The sequence below is a fragment of the Mauremys reevesii genome, linkage group 1 (genome assembly GCF_016161935.1).
Source record: "Mauremys reevesii isolate NIE-2019 linkage group 1, ASM1616193v1, whole genome shotgun sequence".
NCBI lineage: Eukaryota > Metazoa > Chordata > Testudines > Geoemydidae > Mauremys > Mauremys reevesii.
In genome coordinates, this window is record NC_052623.1 from 275,619,910 (window position 1) to 275,641,194 (window position 21,285).

Genomic DNA, 21,285 nt, shown 5'->3' on the forward strand with positions numbered 1-21,285 from the left:
AGGCAATTGCCCTCCTTGCTACTCCCTAACGCCGGCCCTGGCTTTTATATGTAGAAAACCAGTTATTGTGGCACAGGTGCATAATGGGGTTTTTGTAGCATGTTGGGGGGCCTCAGAAAGAAAAAGGTTGAGAACCCCTGGCCTAGGGGACATGTCATCTCTTGCGGGGAGCCACCTGAGGTGAGCGCTGCCGAGATATGGCACCCTGTGCCCCAGCCCCCTGTCCTGAGCCCCCTCCTGCACCCAAACTTCCTTCTCCCTTACTTAACCGGAATTTTTCACTTACCAGCACTCCCCACTACCCCAACAGGCCGGATAACAAAGCTTTTACTGTACCTGGGTGGTGTCCCATTGATCCCACTGGGATTATGTATGGTGTCAGGGATCTGTGTTAGCAGATCCTGATGCAAGATCAGGGTCTAAAATATTATTTCCTTTTACACTTGGACTGTAAAGATGTGGAATTCGAGATTATTCTAGCACACTGTGGAATACTTCAAGGTTTTAAGAGTTCTAATAAATTTACTTTTATAATAGCAAAAAAAATTGTTAATGCAACATTAAGGCTGAGATTTTAATCATACAAAACTTTTGTATTGCACAATACTGAGCAATCATGTAATGAAAGTTCCTTTTGTATGCATGTGGAAGGAGAGTTAAGATTTCATGTTCAGCTCACTCAGGGGTGTTCAAACTGGGGGTTGTGAGATTATTACATGGGGGGTCGCGAGCTGCCAGCCTCCACCCCTTACTCTGCTTTGCCTCCAGCATTTATAATGGTGTTAAATATATTTAGAAGTGTTTTTAATGTATAAGGCGGGGTTGCACTCAGAGGCTTGCTGTGTGAAAGGGGTCACCAGTACAAAAGTCTGAGAACCCCTGAGCTAACTTTCAAACAATTGACCAGATTTTTCATTAAACTGTCTACACTTCTGAGCTGACCTAAAGCATTAGAAACTTCACCCCAGTGTAACCATCCTGCGTATTTCAAAAAAGAAAAGCCAGAGGCCCTGTCATGGACATTGAGATTCATGGCAATTTTCTTATGAACAGGTTTGTATGAGGTGGCCTTGGTCAAAATTTGGGGAACCCAGATGAAAAGGTGCAGAATCAGGAGCCTGGCCTCTCCTGTTCTGTATTAGTGTACATGTCATCCTACAAAACTTTAGTTTCATTTGTTTATTTTACCTCACATAACTATTGTTTTCTTTAAAACTGTGTGTACCTTTATAATCTATTTTGTAACTAGATGAATATATTTTTCTATTGCAGTTTATCATTCCTTCTGAAAAGAAACCTGAAATCCATAAAGATCAGCCACGTGCAATTTCTATTCAGAGTTCTGAAATGATTGCTACAAACACAAGGCACTCGCCAAACTGTAGACACTCTGACCTGGAAGCCTTGTTCCAGAACTTCAAAGATTGTGAATTTTTCAGTAGAACTTTCACCAGCTTTCCCAAATCTCATGACAGTTTTAATCTTCTGCACCCAATCTTCCAGAGACACGCTCATGAACAAGATACTAAGATGCATGATGTTTATAAAGGTTATGTCACCCCAAAGCTAAATAAATATGCACTAAAAACATCTGCTGCCACTGATGTCTGGGCTGTGCATTTTTCCCAATTTTGGATAGATTATGAAGGAATGAAAAGTGGGAAAGGCCGACCAATAAGCTTTGTGGATTCATTCCCACTCTCCCTTTGGGTTTGCCAGCCAACGAGATTTGCACAGTCACAAAAAGAACTCTTTTCTTATTATCAGACACCTTTTAACATTCCAAGAAGTGACTCTAGTGACCTTGCTAATAGACTTCAGCGCAAAAAACTTTTGAGGGAATATTATAGCACTGAGACAGAGCCCTTGACCAATGGCATTCAAAAGCTTCATCCTTCAGACAGCACTTCAGGAGTTCTGTCTGCAAGTTCTTCCTCGGATGCAGATGTACATGTCCTTGTTCATATTCAAAAACACGTGAGCATGCAAATCAATCATTACCAGTTCCATTTCTTATTGTTGCTCCATGACTCCCTTGTATTGCTCCTGGAAAACCTAAGGAAAGATGTAGAAGCAGTGACAGGAAAACCTGCACAACAAACAGATGTCTGCATTGGGATCTTACTTGAAAGTGCAGAAATAGCTCTATTGCTCCATCCAGTGGCTAAAGCAAAAACCTGCAAGTCTCCAGTTTTGGAAGAAGAAAGTCTCATGGCAGAAGATCTTTCACCTTTGGAAAATGAGGAAACTCTTGTATCAGAGAGTAAACTAATAACTAATGATATAACACAGACTGGTAGTGTGGATATTAATTATGTAACTGAGTCCGCGAGCACTGAGGTTAACAAAGTCATTTTGATGGACCCCCTTCTTTTAAAATCAGATAGTGATATGGATTTTCAGAAGGGAATATCATTTTCAGATGATGCATTGGATACGTGTTTGGGGAAAACAAATGAAGATGATTGTAGGGGACTTTTTAGTAGGAGTGATTCAGAAGACGTTTGTGTAGCATTAAGTGACAAAAATAGCTTGTATTCTAGGGATTTGGTGAATGTTTTAAATAACAGAGAAGATTCTATTGAATTATTCACTGATAAAGAGGATGACAAAAATATTTTTTCAAATAAGTTAACTGATCAGAAAAGTGGAACTGAAGGCTCTCCTGTTAAAGTGGCAGACTTAGAACCAGAAGCAGCCTTACAATCTGAAGAGCTTGAAATCAACAAAGAAAAAGTGTCTACAGTTAGAATGCTTGCAACCCAGTCTACATTAAGGTATAAAAGATTTTATATTTTAAGTAGTGAGTTCACTCTTTGTCCCAGGAAAAGTTAGTTGATAGTACAAGTCAAATAAAATTAATAATTGCCATAGATCAGGGAAAGCCGCTGGCGGGCCGGGATGGTTTGTTTACCTGCAGTGTCCGCAGATTTGGCCGATTGCAGCTCCCACTGGCCGCGGTTCGCCGCTCCAGGCCAATGGGGGCTGTGGGAAGCGGCACAGGCCGAGGGATGTGCTGGCCGCTGCTTCCCACAGTCCCCATTGGCCTGGAGCGGCGAACCGTGGCCAGTGGGAGCTGCAGTCAGCCAAATCTGCATATGCTGCAGGTAAACAAACCATCACGGCCTACCAGTGGCTTTCCTTGACGGGCTGTGTGCCAAAGGTTGCTGCTCCCTGCCATAGATAATAGAACTGAGAATTTAGTAGTTCAAAACAGATATCATTTTAAGCATTAATAAATTCTGTAGATATGCAATGACAGTGGAATCCCCCAATAAATTATGGTTAAAAATTGAACATTCTGTTAACTAAACATTTAATTGTGTACAGAATACTGTAATTTCATACTCTTGAATAAATAGTTGTGAAAAATCTAAATAATTGACACGTCTACAACGTAATTTATAGACGACGGTGAATGAATGCTGTACTTTATTTTCCCCCCCCAAGGCGGTGTTTGCCAAACTTGGGATGCCGCTTGTGTAGGGAAAGCCCCGGGCGGGCCGGGACGGTTTGTTTACTTGCCATGGCCGCAGGTTCCGCCGATCGTGGCTCTCACTGGCCACGGTTCGCTGCTCCAGGCCAGTGGGAGCCGCGATCGGCGGAACCTGTGGACAGGGCAGGTAAACAAACCATCCTGGCCCATCAGGAGCTTTCCCTACACAAGCGGCGTCCCAAGTTTGGGAAACACTGCCCTAAGGATTACAGAATTATTTTGGATTACATACCAATGTTTCTTTAATTTTGTTCCTGTGTTGGAGGATTTTGATTTCTTTTCTAGAATTCTTTTCATTTTAAGTAATAATTTCCTAATATCTTTATATTAAAAAGTGGAAAGCCTAAGGAACGCTGCCAGTCCAACCTCCCTGCATTCTCTGTTTCTTATAAGAACATGAAGAGAAGTCCATCACAAGTCTCTTTGGATACTATTTCTATTGATAGTATGATATTAGAAGAACATTTGGTAGAGAGTGATGGAAGTGACAGCCAAAGCTTTATGGAGAAAGGTAAACAAATTTAACAAAATAATTATATATAATACATGAAAGTATTATGTAATAGTGTGCCAACAGGATATAGCGGGCTAAATCCTGTTTGGTTTACTCAAGCAGTTCTACTTACTGCACCAGTTGGTGGCACCAAATATTTTCCTACTTAGATGAAAGATATAATTTAAAAATAAACTGAAAATTGACTCAGTTATTACCTCTTTCAAGGGTAGTGGTTCTGGTTTATTTTTATTTTTTGGAGGAGGGAACCAGTTTATAGTGCTGTTGTAGGACCAGGAATTCCTTGGAACTACTCCTATTAGTGGACTGTAGGCCAGCAGTAGATGTTTGCAGGATTGGACTCTAAATTATGGTGTTGTTTTACCATTGCAAATGTGTATCAGGATTTTTGGTTTTTAAAAATGAGGGGATGGGTAAGTGGTTTTCTTTGGCATTAACACCAGCAATTCTAATAACCCAAACAGACACATCTGACTCTCTCCTCATGGTGCAGTTTGTATTTATTGGCTGAATTCTGCTATCAGGTGGATGTCCAGCTTCTGATTATTTCAGTGGGAGCCATTTGTGGGTATCTGAGGGAAAAATTTGGCCTGATGTTGAATATCTGTTAGTTTTAGATAATCTGTAGTACTGTGGGGTTATGTAAATGCGCTTCTAAGAGAAGGCCGATGAAATAATTTAGTTAAAAAGTAACATGTACAGTAGCAAGACTCTAAAAAGGTCAGTTTCCTCTGTACTCCTATCTTCCATCTGAATAGAAAACTATTCTCAGCCCATATGTTCTTAACAAAATAAAGCTTTAACAAAAGAAAATAATATAGCCTGACTGAGTGTTTCTATAAACAGAAGAACTGTAGCCATTTACACTAAAGGCTTTGAAAATGTATCTATACATATTTGGCAGTTCAGTGACTTTTAACAAACTTCTCACAGAGTGAAATTCACTTCCGTTGTGGAAGACAAGAGCCAGGGCCCTTCTCACCTCTCCAGAAGTACATGAAATGGCCACATGGGGGCTTGTACATCCCCTCTGCACTGGAAAGATCTCTATGCCAGCCCATGTATACTGGCATGGAAGCCACAATGAATTGGCTGCGGTAGGCAGGAAAGGGGTTACATGTTCATGTGGTTCCAGTATCCTGTGTAAAAGACATGGTAGAGCTATACGTTCTATTCCACCCTACAGGCTGGAATAGCAAGCAGTCCACACCATGGCTGCATAGGTTGAAGGGGTGGATTTCATCTCCCTAATTGCTCCATTGTCATACAGTCTGAATACTTGGACTCTATGTAGATGGAGTGGATTTCACCCAAAGAGAATATTTTGTGAGAGAGAGAGATTAGGTGTATAGATAGATAGATCAATAAGAACATAGACAAATTAAGACATTTCCTTTTGTGTTGCCAGTGCTAACTAACAATCAGTTTGCCACATGAGCTTAGTGACATAACAAAAATCAGTATACCTATTATTTGGCTAATTTATTTTATTAATTATAAAGTTTTGTTTATTAATAATTATCCAAATAAAAACTTTTTATAAAACGTTTAAATATTATTACACATAGTATCTTAATATTAATGCATGAACAATTCAGATTATATTATATTGACCTTTCATATTTTTCTGATGATATGCATATGGAAGCTATCACAGGCATGAATTACCAAAGGCCAGCAGAAGGCATGCAAGACGAAGTCACAGGAGTTGACAATTATGGTGGGTCATCTCCAGATGCCATCAGTGCAGCTTCAGAGAGTGCTCAAGAGACTAATGAAGAAATGGTAATGTTATTGAAATTCATTAAAGGGGCGAGTTTAGTAAATTAAACAGTAACTGACATTAAAGTGGTGCTGAAATATTTGTTTTTTTCTTTTAAAGGTGACTTGAAAATAGTTTTTTAAATTCATTAGCTATGTAGATTTATATTCTGAATGCTCCAATAACAAGTAAGGGTGAATTAAAACACATAATTTATTTTAGATTTATCTTCTTTTTAGGGTCTCTGAAGTTGAAGATTAACTACTTCTGTTCCAAGTAATGCTCAGTATGTACTATGCTGGTGGCATTACACCCACTTTGGAGACCTGGAGTATGGAGATGTCCTCTTGAAAGGTCAGTTAAGTGGCTTTTTTCTTTTTTAATATATGGCATGGTTTTGTGAATTTTTTTAATATGAATATATATATATAACCCAAAGTATAGAACATATTTACTGTAATCTTTGTATCACCATGCCCTGTAGTGTTTAAAAAAAAAAAAAGCCACTTTTCTAACCATCTCCCCTCCCAAGGCAATCTCCAGGCACTGATAGAGTTCCATGGTGGTTGCATCTCCTCTTTCTATTTAGCTGTCTATTTATACCATGCTCATCACTGTGGTTATCTGAGTTTCTTGCATAGTAAATTATCATCATAATTGAGAGTAGTAATCTTAGGGTACAGGGCACCTCAAAAAACAACCAAAAAAAAACAACCATGCTTTTGAAATCAGTTTTGTGCGCACTTCCCTCCTACACTCTCTTTGGAGACATTCAGCATATAACTACAGTTGCTGAGTTTTTAAAAAACACTTGCAAATTATCTTTTTAAAGAAAACCCCTTACTTAACAAATGATTAGATATATACACTTATGAGTAAGTATCTTTTTGGGTCAGTTTTCAATAATAGTCTTTACATTTGTTCATGTAAATAATAAAGAATGTGTGAAAACAGAATCTGTGTGTGCAAATTAAGTGTGTGCAAATTCCATTTTAACTTGTAGTTTTCTATTTGTAGAAGATGAGTTGAGGCCCCTTAGAAAACTTGGCCCGTAATAATAAAAATAATTAGCATATATTTAAAAAAGTGGCACCAAGACTTGACGTTTTGCAGCTGTTGACTACATTTGTTGCCTGACAACAAGATATAAAATTTAATAAAATAAGAGGAAAGGGCAGACTAGTAGAAGAGCACAGTGCATGACTGTGCAGTGTCAGAGTTTGGGACTCTAGCTAGGGTTCCTCTCTCTGGCTTTGATTCAGCATTTGAATGGTGTCAGCTACTCACATGCTTAATATAAAGCACATGCTTAAGGTACTATAGGTATGACTAAGGCAGCATATTCAGTGTCTTGGGGGAACCATTTCATGTTGTTGTGACCCTTCTGGCTATTTCCAAGTCAGTATTGATGGGCTGCAGCAGGGAATAGCATCTGCTTTTCATTGTGCATCAACTAGTTTATTATAGGGTGGAAGGTGAGAAAATAAAGAGAGAAAAATAACTGTTGTTTGGGTCTCTGAGTACCTCTCTGGTGAGTGGGGGAAAAAGTGGGTGAATAAGGAGCTTGAATTCCAAAATGTTTGTTTGAATTGCATTAATACGAGTTTCCTTTGGTAATATTTGAATGTAAGCTTGTTGCATTGTTTATATTTGCACACTAATAATTGAAAGTTGTAATTTAAAAAAAATAATTTATAATCTCAGTTGTATCTTAACTTGTTGATAGATGTCTGTTGTGGTTTTTAAAATCTTTGGCGTTAATGGTGAAATTGACATCAAAGGTGAAGACACAGAAGTATGCCTTCAGGTGAATCAGGTGATACCAAGCCAGTTGGGCAATATCAGTGTTCGACATTATCTTTGCAACAGAACTGTGGGTAAGAATTAACAAGAGATTTCAATTCCACTCTCACTATTGAATTTGAGTTGAAAAAACATTTGTTTTTACTATGAAAGAGTTATTGGAAGTTTTATGGTTGTCTTCCCTCTAATACATAATCATATAAAAATATCTGTATTAGCCTTGTGATTCTGTTCCAATTACCTTCTTTCCTAATTAATTATCAAGCAGTGAGTGGGAGGGGAATAAAAATAGAACTGCTCAGGATGGTGTGAGTAAAAAAACAAAACTAAAACCAAATGAATTACATTGAATTCTGCTGATTCACTTTTTATCAAATATCCCGCATTAGATTGTTGATATTTGATAAAGCTGGAACTTCATTATTATCACTCTCTAACTTTTTTTAACTTTTGAGTATTTCTTGGTTTGGTGAGCTTTCAATGAGATCAGATCATTCTTTACTTCAAAATAACTTTAAAAATTCTAGTCTATGGAACTACATCTCAACATCCACACTTCTTGTTAATTTTAAATGTCTTATTTAAGGAAAGTTACTATCTAGTCCTGTACCCAGAGGGATGAGGTGCAATTATATGATTTTTTTTAAAAAGCTTGATAAGATTCTGATGCTTAAATGCTACAGCTATGAATGATTATAGTATTGCATTGCCAGTTAACAGCACATTAATCATGCTTTTGCAATGAATATGTCCACCTGGTCCAGAATCACTTTTACAGTAGGTCCAAATATGTCTCTATATCTGGAGGTCTACACATCAAAATAAGTAGAACTCTGTAGTGGTATGTGTCTCTTGAATGTATCATGTGAACATCATTGGTACCTTATTTCAATTAAATTCATTGCCTCTGTCCATAAATCAGATGCACAATTCCATAGAGATCACTAGTTCTGTGGAGCATGGCTTCGCTTCTTTAGAGGCATCCCAGGGTACAATGCAACGAAGGAAAATCCCATGGAGCTTGGGATGCGTATAAGGGTGTAACCTTGGTAAAAGCAATGTAGCAGAAGGAGCTGGAAGACACTTAGAAAGTTACTTTCCTGGCAAATGCATAGTCAAGTATAGTTGGGGAGGATAAGGGATAGCACAGGGAAAGAAATGAAAATAGAAATAGGAAAAAAAATAGATCCAAAATCTGGTTCCTGGTTAGTCGTACTTGAATGACTTTAAATTAAATCCACCTGTAACTGTTTCTCATTTCCCAGTTTGAAATTGTTGGAATGTACCTAGAGAACTGGAGAGGTTTAATTGAAAACATCTAAATTAATATTTAAAAATAATCCCTGTGTTGTGAAAAGGATAAATTTGAAGTAAGGGCCAGAATTTCAGCATAGTTCAATTGACTTCACTTGAGTTATATCAGCAAGCATACTTCAATTGCCTACCATCTGAGCGTCTGGGCCAGTAAGTCTACTCTTTAATCATGGTACTCAATGTGAATAGTATAGTACAGCTTAAAAATATTTGAGTGCAAGCCTTACAAGTTATAGCTACATAACAATCAGCCAGTAAACTGATTCAAAAGGATTTTAACTATTCTTTTTGATACTAATTATTTTTAGTGTTAAACCTGAAGAGATAATAAGTAGGAAAAGGATCTATTTCTTTTGCATAGCAAATGGATGAATATTGAAATTTTATCTAATATTTCTGACTATCTTCCTCTTATAGAAACGCCCAATTCAGTGTGTCAGTTGCTCTCTAGTGGGTAGAGATATTGAGACTAATAATCAGAAACTGCTGCTCTATTTTATTAGTACACACTCCTGTTCCCATTGAAGTAATGGGAGCAGCATCTAGCCCTTTATTCTAGCTATTAAATTGTTTCAGTTTTCTTAGTACCAGTTACTTTCTTTTTTACACATTAAGGCTTCGATTCAGGAAAATATCCTTTCTTCAAGTGGTTGAACACTTGTATTCCACTCAGGTTTATTCATGTCCAGCACACCAGAGCCAGAGAGTTTTCTGTAGCAGTACCCGGTGGGGTGGCACGCATGCCTGGCACATCCTTGTGGCCTCTCCTGAGGCTATATAAGGGTTCTACTGCCCTGACCCCCTTCAGTTCCTTCTCACCATCTGTGGCCTGAGTCAGAGCTACCTGTGAGGTTTACCTCACATTTTTTTTCTTTTGATGCCTCTTAAGCTTATGGTGGCGTTACAGCAATAATGCTGGTGCTGGAACAGTGTCAGCGAATTCTCTTTTCCTGTAAATAGTACCCAGTAGTTAGGTTTCCTTTATTGTTTTAACTAGTTATGAATTAGTTTTTGGTGTGATGCACCGATGGCATGCAGTGCTCACCGAGCTTTAAGCGCTGCTTGTCTTGAGGTGTCTGTTCACAGTAGTGACCCTTCCATGCTCTACCTTTTGTGCCTCAGTAAGGAACATATTAAAGACAGGTGCAGTGTCTGCCATTCTTTTAAAAAACAGAACACAGATATCCAAAAATCTAGGCCTCAAGCAACGCGTTATGAAGCAAGCACTGAAACCTGCCTCGGAGTCAGGGCCTTCAACTGCACACCCTGCCTCTTACATGTAATCTGTTATGGAGGCTGCAGTGATCTCTGACAGATCCCTGGACTCAGACTCTTTTCCTTGGAAAAAGAGAGGTCAGTTGTCGTCAGGGCTTCCCAGAAAGAGGACCCATAAAACATATTGGAGACCCTCCAGACTGAAGATATGTGGTGGTGGTTCTTCTTTGAAGAAGGACTGGAAACATTGTCGGGACTCCTTGGGTACTCATGTACAACTGAGCCGTCAACCTGTCTCTCCCCAGCACTGCAGCGGGAAGGTATTGGTACTGTACCATCAACTCTGGTACTGGCTATGGGATAGCTGTTGAGTCTAGTACAAGAGACACCGTTCCAGCACCAGCATTATTGGTGGTACCACCATCACAAGTTTATGTGGCATCAAAAGTCTGTCTGTCTTTCTCTCATGGATTCTTCCTGTGGTACAGGAGTCCTTTGAAGTGAAGGCATCTCCTGCTGCTCCCAGCCCATCTGGATCTTTGGCTCCAGTACAGAGATTTAGTGGTAACAGTGCCGGTATCAGCCAAGAAACATGACAAAGACTAAATCCTGGCATCATCTTCAGCACCGATGCATATTGTGTTGGTACCAGTGTGATCTTCGGCTTTGGCATCAGCCCTCAATCAACAAGTCACCTACTTCCATATGTAAGTGTTGACAAGTGACAAGATTCTGAGATTAGTAGTGGCAGGTCAACATTATCAATACACAGTGCTTCTTTTGTCCTGTCCTCAGCCCCACACATATTTATCAAGTACATGGCAATGGTGGTGGCCTACTGAAGGAGAAAGGGGATTTGTGTCTTCCCTTACCTAGATGATGTGTTAGTGCAAGGTAGATCCAAGCCCCAGGTTCTCTGCCATGTCCAGCTTATCTGTCTTTTCCATCGTCTAAGACTCATGCTGCACAAGAGAAAGTCCACATTAATTCCCACACAAAAAATCAAATTAATTAGGCCCTACTCAATTCTACATATTCGATGGCTTTTCTCCCACAGGACAGGTTTCAGACTATTTGCCAGTTATGTGCCTCTCTCAAGTTATACCCTCTCAAGTTATACCCCACCACCACAGTCCAAGCATGTCCAGCGTTACTAGGCCACATGGCCTCATATACTTAAGTGACCCTGCATGCCAGGCTTTGCGTGTGCATCCCTCAGGGGTGGCTGAAGTTAGTCCATTGACTGAACAGACACTGGTTGTACAAGTTGATCCAGGTTCCTCCTGGGTTCCCAGTAATGGTGGATGGATAAGAAAAACATATGCAGAGATGCGGTATTTGCTTGCCGCCACCTGATCAAGACAATCATTACTAATGCCTCTCTGATAGGGTGAGGTGCTTTCAGAGGTGGGTGTAGAACCCAAGCTTCGTGGATAGAGCAAGTAGCAGCTCTCCATTTCAATATCCTCGAGCTTCGAGCATTCATAGTGCTTGCTGTGCTTTTCTCCCTCACATCAAGGGCTCACCGGTCCAGATGCTTATCAACAATACAACTGCAATGTACTGTCTGCACAGACAGGGAGGGGCATGATCTGAACAGCTTTGTCAAGAAGCGATGAAATTCTGGCACTTTTGCATCAGGGAAGACATTGCTCCCATTGCTGCTCACTTACCTGACTCCCAGAATCAATTGGGCGACCATCTCAGCAGGACATTCTCCTGGAATCACAAATGATCCTTCAAGAACAGTGGGCTGAGGACCATCTTCAAAGCTTGGGGTATTCAATAGTTGGCCTATTCACAATGAAAGACAATAAGGAGTGCCATCAATTTTTCCCTCAAGTGTGTGAGCTTCAGGCTCTAACGGCAGGACCTCCATGTGTGTTGTTTTCCAAGATAAAGAGCCTTGAGGCCTCAGTCTAAATTTTTAACCAAAATAGTTCCAGCGTTGCATCTTAGCAAACCAATACTTACCTGTTTGTTTTTTTTCCCCTGAAGCTGCACTCAAGTAGTGATGAAGAGCGACTTCATACTTTGGACATAAGGTGAGCACTGGCCTATTATCTGGACCGAACCAATCCTTTTAGGTTATCTCCTTGGCTTTGTGTCTCATTTGCTGACAGTAGGAAAGGTAAGGCAGTTTCAGCACAGACAGTTTCCACATGTATTACTTCCATGACGGCACTGAACACCCCTTTCTGGAGAGACTGTTAGCCTGAACCCTCATTGAATGGGCCATCTCAGCAGCCCTGCAAATGTCCAGCATGGGGATGGCCCTAAGAAATACTACCATTTGGTCCCTCTGTGCATACTTTCATGCATCGTTATGTCATCATGACTGCTTCAAGATCTGATGCAAATTTGGGAGAGCAATTCTGCCATCACTACTTAAATAGACTCCGAGCCCTACCTCCTAATAGTACTGTTTGTGAGTCATCTGAGTGAAATACATGTCTGCAACCACTTGAAGAAGGAAAAAACGGTTACTTATCTTTTTTGTGACTGTTCTTTAAGATGTGGTTTGCATGTGTATTCCACAACTGCCCATCTCAAAGAAAGAGAGCTACAATACAGGTAAGTAATCATTTTGTTCAAGAGAGCACTTAGTTAAATGTATTATGTACTCTCCTGAACATGGATAGAGACCTAGTGCTTTCCTGAATCATAGTCTTAAGTAATTTATTAAAAACAAAACAAAAAAAAAGCTTTTGATGGGCTTGGTTTTGTATTTACCGTGCATACAGATCTCCCACTGAAGACAACACAAGTTTTGCATGCTGAAAGAAGGCAGGATCCTTATATATACATGTATACTGTTATGTCTATTACAAGCTACTTGTATGTACCGTTTATTGCTCCTTGTACTACTTTTAAATTAGAAATTAAGAGATGAGAAAAAAGGTGATAGAAAATTGCTCACAATACATTATGCGTATGTACTATTAAAATTCTGATTTATCTCAAGTATGGGGTTTTCTGAATCAAAAAGTGAAACTGGTTAATTTATTGGAAAACTAGTTATGTTTCTTCTACTCCTGTGATTATGTAACTACAATGCGGGTAGAAATGATTGCATACTGATTGCTTATTGGAGTGCTTTTTGTGTGCTCTAAAGTTTTAATCCGAATTTTGTTTTCTTCTACACTAGGTTCAGATCATAAATCTGTGGCTGGACCAATTAAGTCATCACCTGAAATTAATTTGAGATGGGAAAATGGGCCAAGTGCTGTAGTACACTCTCTGCTGGCTGTAAAAAATGGCTTTCTACAGTGTCACGTGGAGAATTTTAGTGCTGAATTTCTAACGTCTTCCCTCACGAACATTCAGCACTTTCTAGAAGATGAAACTGTTGCAGCAGTAATGCCTATGAAGATTAAAGTTTCTAATACAAGGATTAATTTAAAAGTATGTTAACTAGGAGCCATTTTGCTTCTCTTAACTGTTTAGACTGTATGTCCTTGTGTCTTTACTGATAAGTTAGTAATCTGGATATAGTTAACTTCAAAGAAACTCATATCTTATTCTTTAATGTCTTAATTGGATATTTACGATTAGATAATACTAAAGCAATTTTAAAAATCCATGAACTGGGTTAGCTCAATGGCTTGCCTAGAGGTAAATTTGGTGCATGACCAATCTGGTTATAGGAATTAATGTTTTATACTTTGTGTCTTTTTTTCCTTTACCATGTCACGGTCCCCAGAATAGCAGCAGCTGGGACTGTAACAGATAAGGTGTTCCAGTTTCCCAAGGGTAGAGTGAGCCTTTTGTTGCTTTGCACTAGCACCTGCTTTCAAATCAAAATCAGCATTAACAGAGAAGTACACTATAGGCTCATCAGCCCTCCTTCGAGGATAGTTGTGGTGATGAGAGCTTAGCATAGAAGGAGGAAAGAGGTTATGAGGGCTCAAGTTCAATCCAGCTTGCCTACTAACTAGAGCCCAGATTTCATGTTCTACCCTACCTAGAAATATTTACTAAATAATACAAGCCTTTCGCACTAGTGTGGCTTAAAATAGCAACATTAAGAGAATACTGCAGTGCAGTCTCCTAGTTTTTCCCCTAAAACACTTCAAGCAGACAATGATTTCACTGAGGGGCAGCCAGAAAGGCTATGGTAAGTGTAAAGAAGATTTTATTTGTTTGTTTTTTTTTAAAAAGAGATTTAGGGTTATAGTGTCACTGCTGCCAAAACCAAAAATAAAAAACCCTCAGAGACAAATAGCCTTGGAAAATTTCAAAACAGTGAGAGATGCAAGGGACTCAGTTCCCAAATTTGGGACCCAAGATAGGAGATGCCTAAATCTACATTTGGGGCTCAAGCATAAACTGTGCCACACTTAAGCTTAAATTTAAGCGCTGCTTTAAGTTGCACCAGCTAGGGCAGTCTCCATTCTGTCAGCTCAGGGATGCGGCAAAGTTCTGATTCCCTCTCTGTTCCAACAGCTCCTTGTATGGTGGCCTTACACCGTCTTAGGATTGTCTGTGCTAGGGAAATTTTCAACTGCTTGCTTAGGCAATTTTTAAGTGCCATTTGTGCCACTGGAGCAGCACAAAGGGCACTTAGTGAAGGCGTTTGCAGCTCAAATTGTCACTTAAGCACCAAGCTGAGTGCCCAAATTCAGAAATGAATGCTTTAGCATATATTCCCCTAATTTTGAAAACTGGTCTTCTGTATTTTCCTGGCAGGAAGGGCAGGCTCAGGTAAACTTTTTTGACAAAATAGTCAGTTTTGTAGGTAAAGACTGTACATTAAGCTGTTATTAATAAGAGGTTATGGGCAGTGAAGAATTCACTGTATGTGCAACCCTCACCAAGTCACCATGAAGTCAATCAGTTCTTCACTTTATGGCTGGATTGCCCATTTAGTGGGATATTTTCTTTGCATTGAAGTTGGCACACTGCTTCCTGAGTGAGTTTTGAGGGTTGTTTTTTCATACTGTAGTCTTTGCTCTTTGAAAGAGCCGTCACACTTTAACCATTTTTTTTAGTTATTTATCTGCTGATGCTGATAATGCTGTTGATATGTTTTCTTTCTGTTGGCATTAGACACGTTACTCTGCTTGACAGGAACAGTGAACCGTAATTGAGGAGAAACCACCACAAGCAGTTTGTGAGGTGTCTTTTGGCTGCAGTGGTATCGCTGAACTATGACAGCTACCATCCCAATGCAAATTAAAAAAAAAAAAAAATCTTCCCCCGAAGTATAGTAGGTGCAGCCCTACTGTCTTTAAAGAGTTCAAGGGACAATCAGATGAGAGATTATATAGCACTGGTTTGTTAACTCCATTTCTGGTGAGGACTCCTGTCTTGCTTTGCTTTGCTTTGTTCTCATTGAGGTATTCTAGTCAAACTATATATGCTGACTTCTGTGGACTTTCATCAGACATAAATTTGGCTCTTTGTGTTTCTGTAGATCATAGTAATTTTAATGGTACTGACGTTTTGTAGATATCTGATTAGCAAATTCTGTCTGAATGCACTTCTAATGAGAGGGGTTTGGGGGTTTCATTAAGTCCATTCAAATATGTTTAACTGAAGTTTCTAATTAGCTGGTTTGATTTCCTATCATTGATAAAGAGAGACAACATTAAAAATCCTATTTTTATTACTTTTATTCTGTAGGATGACAGCCCACGTGATAATCTCTCAGCTCCTGAACCAGCTCCTGTAACACTGCATATTGACCTACTTTTGTTAGAGAGGAATGACGATGGCTCTTTTTGCATCAGAGGTGTGTATTGATACATTCACCCCAAAATCTACCATGTTAACAATTGAAAGTACATGCTGCTATATTTATGTAATGTTTCTACTTTGCGTGAACATTGTTTTGAACATGTAGCTAGTAATTAAAAGTGAGTTACCCCACAGAATTGCTAATCACACTGTGGCTATGTCTATGTATGAGCTAGGGGTGTGATTCCTAGTTTGTGTACATGTACTGGTACTAGCTCAGAGCTAGTGTGAATATAAGAGGAAACACACCCCTAGTTCATAGCGTAGATATAGCCACAGTGTACATTGTATATATAACTGAAACTGAATAAAGTCTAGCCAGGGAAAACAATCCCCAATTGCAGTGTTTTGACTGTGGCCCTGGTCCTGCAAGTCAAACCAATGGATGCATGGTGGTTTATATCATTTCATAGTACATGTATTCAATTCCAGATTCTTTCAGAGATGACTAAACACAATTTAACTGCCTAAATGTTGCAGAGAAGTGGTGACTTACCTCAGCTATTTCTTATACATATATATTACAGGAACTACATAATGAACAACGAATTACTGTTATTTATTACTACTTATTTGCATTGCAGTAGCACCTAGAATCCACAGCCCCATTGTGCCAGATTCTGTACATATAATAAGGAAATAAGTTAAAGCATTGTATGACAGAATGCTGAACCAGCACTCTCATCACTGATTAACCTGTTACCCCTCTGGGAAGGGGGCTGATTAAGGAGAGGAGTCCTTGATTACCAGATCAGTTTGGAGATCACAAACTAATTAGCCCATTAACAAGGAGAGTGGATAGAAGAGCACAGGAAGGAAGTGGAAGACAGAGAGAAGCAGAAGAGAGAGAGGGAGGCTGGGCCTGACAAAATGGGGTTCTCTGGGGGGAGGAGAGACACCTTTTCTCCCCCCTCCCTTTTGGAGAAAAGACAGTAAAACTGGATGATGTTGTAACTGCTGTGACTAATTGAATGTGGAAGGTGGTAGAGTAAAACACTAAATAAACTTAACGGTGGTATCTACATGAGGGAAGACCTCTGAGCGATCTGTGTGAAGCAAAGAGGACAGGAACAGTAGATACCTTATCAGATGTAGTTTAAAACAAAAAAATTCTCTGTCTAGAACAAGTATCTGCTTGTGATTCTGTGCATTATGGAGGTACCATAGCAGATCCATAGGAAGAATTGCATTGAGATTTGCATCTAAAACTGGGATTTAACCCCTCTGTTACATATGAAAAACATACCTGTGTGCATAACTCATTTGTGTGCAAGCACGTAGTTTGTCTGGGTGTGTGGACATACACTATATACACACAAATCATACTGCATAACAACATGTAATAAAGACTTCTGTTTAGAAGATGGGTCTTCACCACTTACCTTGCACAGATACCTAATGAATCCACCTACACTAAGTGAGGATAGCTTGCATATTTTTTTTTTGTTATACATCATCTGGTACATTAGAATTATGCTTCTTAGTCATCTTAGATGCTTCAAAACTGAAAGCTGTGAGTGTTTATTATTGTATGTGCAAATATACAATTCTAAGGTCTGTTTCAATCATTTGTATTCTTCTCCCCATTTGGTAAAATGTATTTAAGTTATAAGTTCTCTCATGTTTCCCTATTCCTTTGGTATAGACGCCTCAGGTGTAGTGGATGCCAAAGTGGAGGTCAAGTACCTTCAGCAATGAAGAGATGTGTGTATCTGTATACATAGTCATGAACCCTGAAGTATGGTTGTTTGTTTGTTTTTTAATACAATGGCAAATTCATGTAGTTTAGAGAGAAATGTTTATGGAGATTTAGTTTACTAAAAAACTGCACCTCTCATTTTGCCCTGCCTGCAAGTACGTTAAACGCACAAGTGTGTCTTTAATTATATTAAATAGGAGAAAGTTACTTTTAATGTTAAACATGGAAATATTTAAAATTTGTCTTGTGTTAAGGACCTGGTCCAGAAGGCTTTTCACACCATGTTTTCATATGTAAGTACAGGCCCCATCCTGACTGGAACCCTTGGGGTATGTCTACACTTCAGTTAAACACCCACAGATGACTTGGGTTCATGGGGCATGGGCTGCGGGGTTGTACAATTCCAATGTAGACACTCAGGCTGGAGGCCAAGCTCTGGGACACCATGAGGCAGGAAGATCTCAGTCTTTAGGCTCCAGCCTGAGCCTGAATGTCAACACCACAACTTTATAGCCCTGAAGCCCAAGCCCCAGGAACCCGAGTCAGCTGAGACAGGCCAGCCGTCGGTGTTTAACTGCAGCCTAGACATACCCTTAGGCACTATTGTAATACTATTATTATTATTATTAATATTATTAATAAGTGTGTAACAGACAAAACTCCCATTGACTTGAGTGCAAGTTACATGCATGTGACAATCCCAGTCTAAAATATTATTTAGATTTACTTTTTGAATAGTTAGTTTCCTTATGTTTAGTTAACTAATCATTTAAAATAATTTTTCCATGATGATGATTTTCGTCATTGTTCATATTTACTATTTCTTTCTTTAAGCTGCCATATATATATATATATACACACACGCGCCTTTTTTCTCCTTTCTGAAATATATACCTTTTATTTTAATGTGATATTGACAAGAAGATGTAGGTATACTTAATGTTAAAATTGTACTTGTTGGCCGTTTTAATTCAATATTAACAAGATTCAATAAAAACGAAACATTTCAAAGTTCCTGCTGTGTGTCTATGAAACAGATAATCAACCACTAAGCAGTGATGTGTTGAACTACAAGAAATCGAGTGCTACGGTGCAGCAAGTGAGTGGCGTTACCAGAAACAGAACGCAGGATTATGTGTCTCAAGCCACACAGACTTCTCCAGAAATCCCCAGACCTTCTGCATCAAGATGGCCTACAGCTGACTTCCTCAGAGAGGAGGTAATGATAAACCTACGTTAATTTTATTTTAATTTTATTAAATTGCATTGTAGTAATAAGCAATCAAAACTGTTTAATTGTTACAGATTATATATTCTGACTGTTAGAATATCATTTTGCTTGAGAAACTTCTTTTTGGGTGAACTTAGAAACAACAAGGCATAGATACTATACTATGGTTAAATGCAGAGGATGCAACTTTATTTAAAACTATTGTCTAATTGGGTTACCCACCCCAAAATAGCCGGCAGAGTTGTTCAAGTGTGGATCTCAACTGGTAACAATGTCCTGGATATACCACAAACCTTAGGGGGAGTGTGAAGGCCATTGTCCCCTCTATACCCTCAAGCCTGCCCAGAGATTCATCCTTTGCACCAGAGGTATGAGGGTTAAAATGAGATTGTGTGCCCAGGACTCATGCCCAAACAGCTCAGTCACACCTTTCCTAATCCAGCCACACCGGAACCTGCCAAAGTTGAAATTGTGATTTAAACTTCCCAAACCAGACCTCTTGGATGCTTGGTGGCAGGTGAGAACCCACTCAGCAGTTTGCCATATCGTAAAAATCCCTTCTTAGACCCCAAAACTGGCAATCAGCTTAGCCCTTGGCGTCATCAGAGATCCAGCTACTAGATTAAGGGTGGGACTGACACAAGGAGCCCACAGTGGCCACCTTTCCTTGGGAGCAAACTGTTGCATCAACCCCCACCTTGTGCTGCACTATCAGCCAATGTGAGCCAATCACCTAGCTCCAGAACATGTCTCTACTGCATCCTACACCATCACAGTTGCACCTCAGCTAGCAGGGTGAGCATCTGCACCCAGCATTTGTAAATGTTACTGTGATAGTAGTTCTGTGTATTGGCAACTTTCTCCTAATACCTTTCTTTTTCAATTTAATCATTTCAGCTCATTGAAGAAAACGAGTGTCTTAAACAGGAACTAGCCAAGGCTAAAATGGCTCTGGCTGAGGTCCACATGGAAAAAGACACACTGCTTCATCGTATAAAGAGGATGACTATTGAACATCAACAGTAGTGGATGATATGTTCCAAAGATTGCACTGGAGTAAGAAGGGCTGTATTTAAATACTGTTTGTGAATTAGTGGAAGAGTCTTTTGACATGAGCATAGAACAACGTATTTATGGAATAAATACTATTCTGAGAATTTACGAAGGATTAGGATTAGACACTGCAATTGTGTTTTTCTGTTTAGCCCTGTTTAAACTGCAGTGATGCAGGAAAAATCAGTTTATACTGTACTTTACTAATTTTCCTAACAACAAGGATATGTTTCTCTTAATTCTAATAATATTGGAGGAAATGTTATTTGGGGAACAGATCTGATGATAAGATAGTTCGATGGGCAAGGGAAGATGTTTACATGAGTAATTGAGTAAAATGTGTGCCATTCATCATTGATATATGGTATCTTTATTTGCTAAGATTAAATGATTTTACTGTTAACATATTTTAAAGGAGATTACATTTGCACTATAAACTGAATGGATCCCATTCTATGGCCATTAAAACTTAATATAATTGGCCTCAAACTGGCCTAAAGTCAGTGTAACTGGCCCAGGCAGGATCACCAAGTTTAAGAGTAATCTTCCTGTGGCATAGAGACTTACACTGATCTCTTCCATTGCTGGTATACCTGAGTAAAAGATTGGGACCTTAGGACAAGGATCGTAGTATTGGATACCCTTACCAGGTGAGTCCTTGGCTTTATTGTGGGTATTACAGTCAGGTGTAATTCAGATCATCAATTAAACTGTTCTCCCCCATGCAAAAGGACTTGTCATGCACAGAGACAGCAACGGATCAGGGGTCTGTGCAAGATGAGCTTTAGCCATCTTTACACATACCCCTGAGCCACATGCTGCATGGATTAGCCATGCCCAATGTATTTAGATATGTAACTGTTCATTTGTTAAAACAAAAACTTACTAGGATTCATAAATTGTATATTACTGTGTTTGAAAAAAACTTTAGAGACTCATTAATTACCCTGTTGAACTTGTGAAGTTACATGAAAGTGTAATTATGCAGTTTAAACTGTGGGTGATTTGTACAAATTGAACTATAATTTTCAGCTAAAAGAACTGATACAAATGTATAAATAAAAAAGCACAGAATACAGACTTTTAGAGTGTGCTTCTATCCGTTTTAGCAACAACAAACAAAAACATGTACATTCCCTTGAGACTTTGTTTTTGCTAGATGTAATTCACAGTGACCTTGTTGCATCTGGCAACTGAAGACATGTTAATTGATACTACACTTGTTGTTTCTGCACCATAGGTTATTTGAGGGAAGTTTTGTTTGCAGCTATGCAAACAAATCTGTCATAGTCTTTAATATCCTATGCTTTGACTTTGCATATTCAGACTATTGAACTGTTTTTAACTAAAATTTAATGTAGGACATCTTGGAGTCAGTGGAAACATCCATTCAGTGTACAGTGGCAGTCAAAAAGGCCAGCAGAATGTTCGGAACCATTAGGAAAGGGATAGATAATAA

At 39.1% G+C, this 21,285-nt stretch overlaps 1 protein-coding gene across 8 annotated transcripts in view; it reads left to right on the forward strand.

The window, feature by feature from the left end:
- UHRF1BP1L (UHRF1 binding protein 1 like) overlaps positions 1-20,902 on the forward strand; it is an 89,215-nt gene extending 68,313 nt beyond the window's left edge. For 7 of the 8 annotated variants that reach the window (XM_039494751.1, XM_039494734.1, XM_039494696.1 and 4 more), the window contains 8 exons: positions 1,273-2,777; positions 3,832-4,007; positions 5,659-5,795; positions 7,499-7,649; positions 13,253-13,509; positions 15,730-15,838; positions 18,580-18,761; positions 19,671-20,902. In XM_039494751.1, the coding sequence (XP_039350685.1) occupies positions 1,273-2,777; positions 3,832-4,007; positions 5,659-5,795; positions 7,499-7,649; positions 13,253-13,509; positions 15,730-15,838; positions 18,580-18,761; positions 19,671-19,799 (2,646 nt within the window). In that variant the 3' untranslated portion in view covers positions 19,800-20,902. Of the gene's footprint in view, positions 1-1,272; positions 2,778-3,831; positions 4,008-5,658; positions 5,796-7,498; positions 7,650-13,252; positions 13,510-15,729; positions 15,839-18,579; positions 18,762-19,670 lie in introns of those variants that run through there. The other variant, XM_039494761.1, reaches the window with a different exon arrangement.
- Positions 20,903-21,285: the final 383 nt, after the last annotated feature.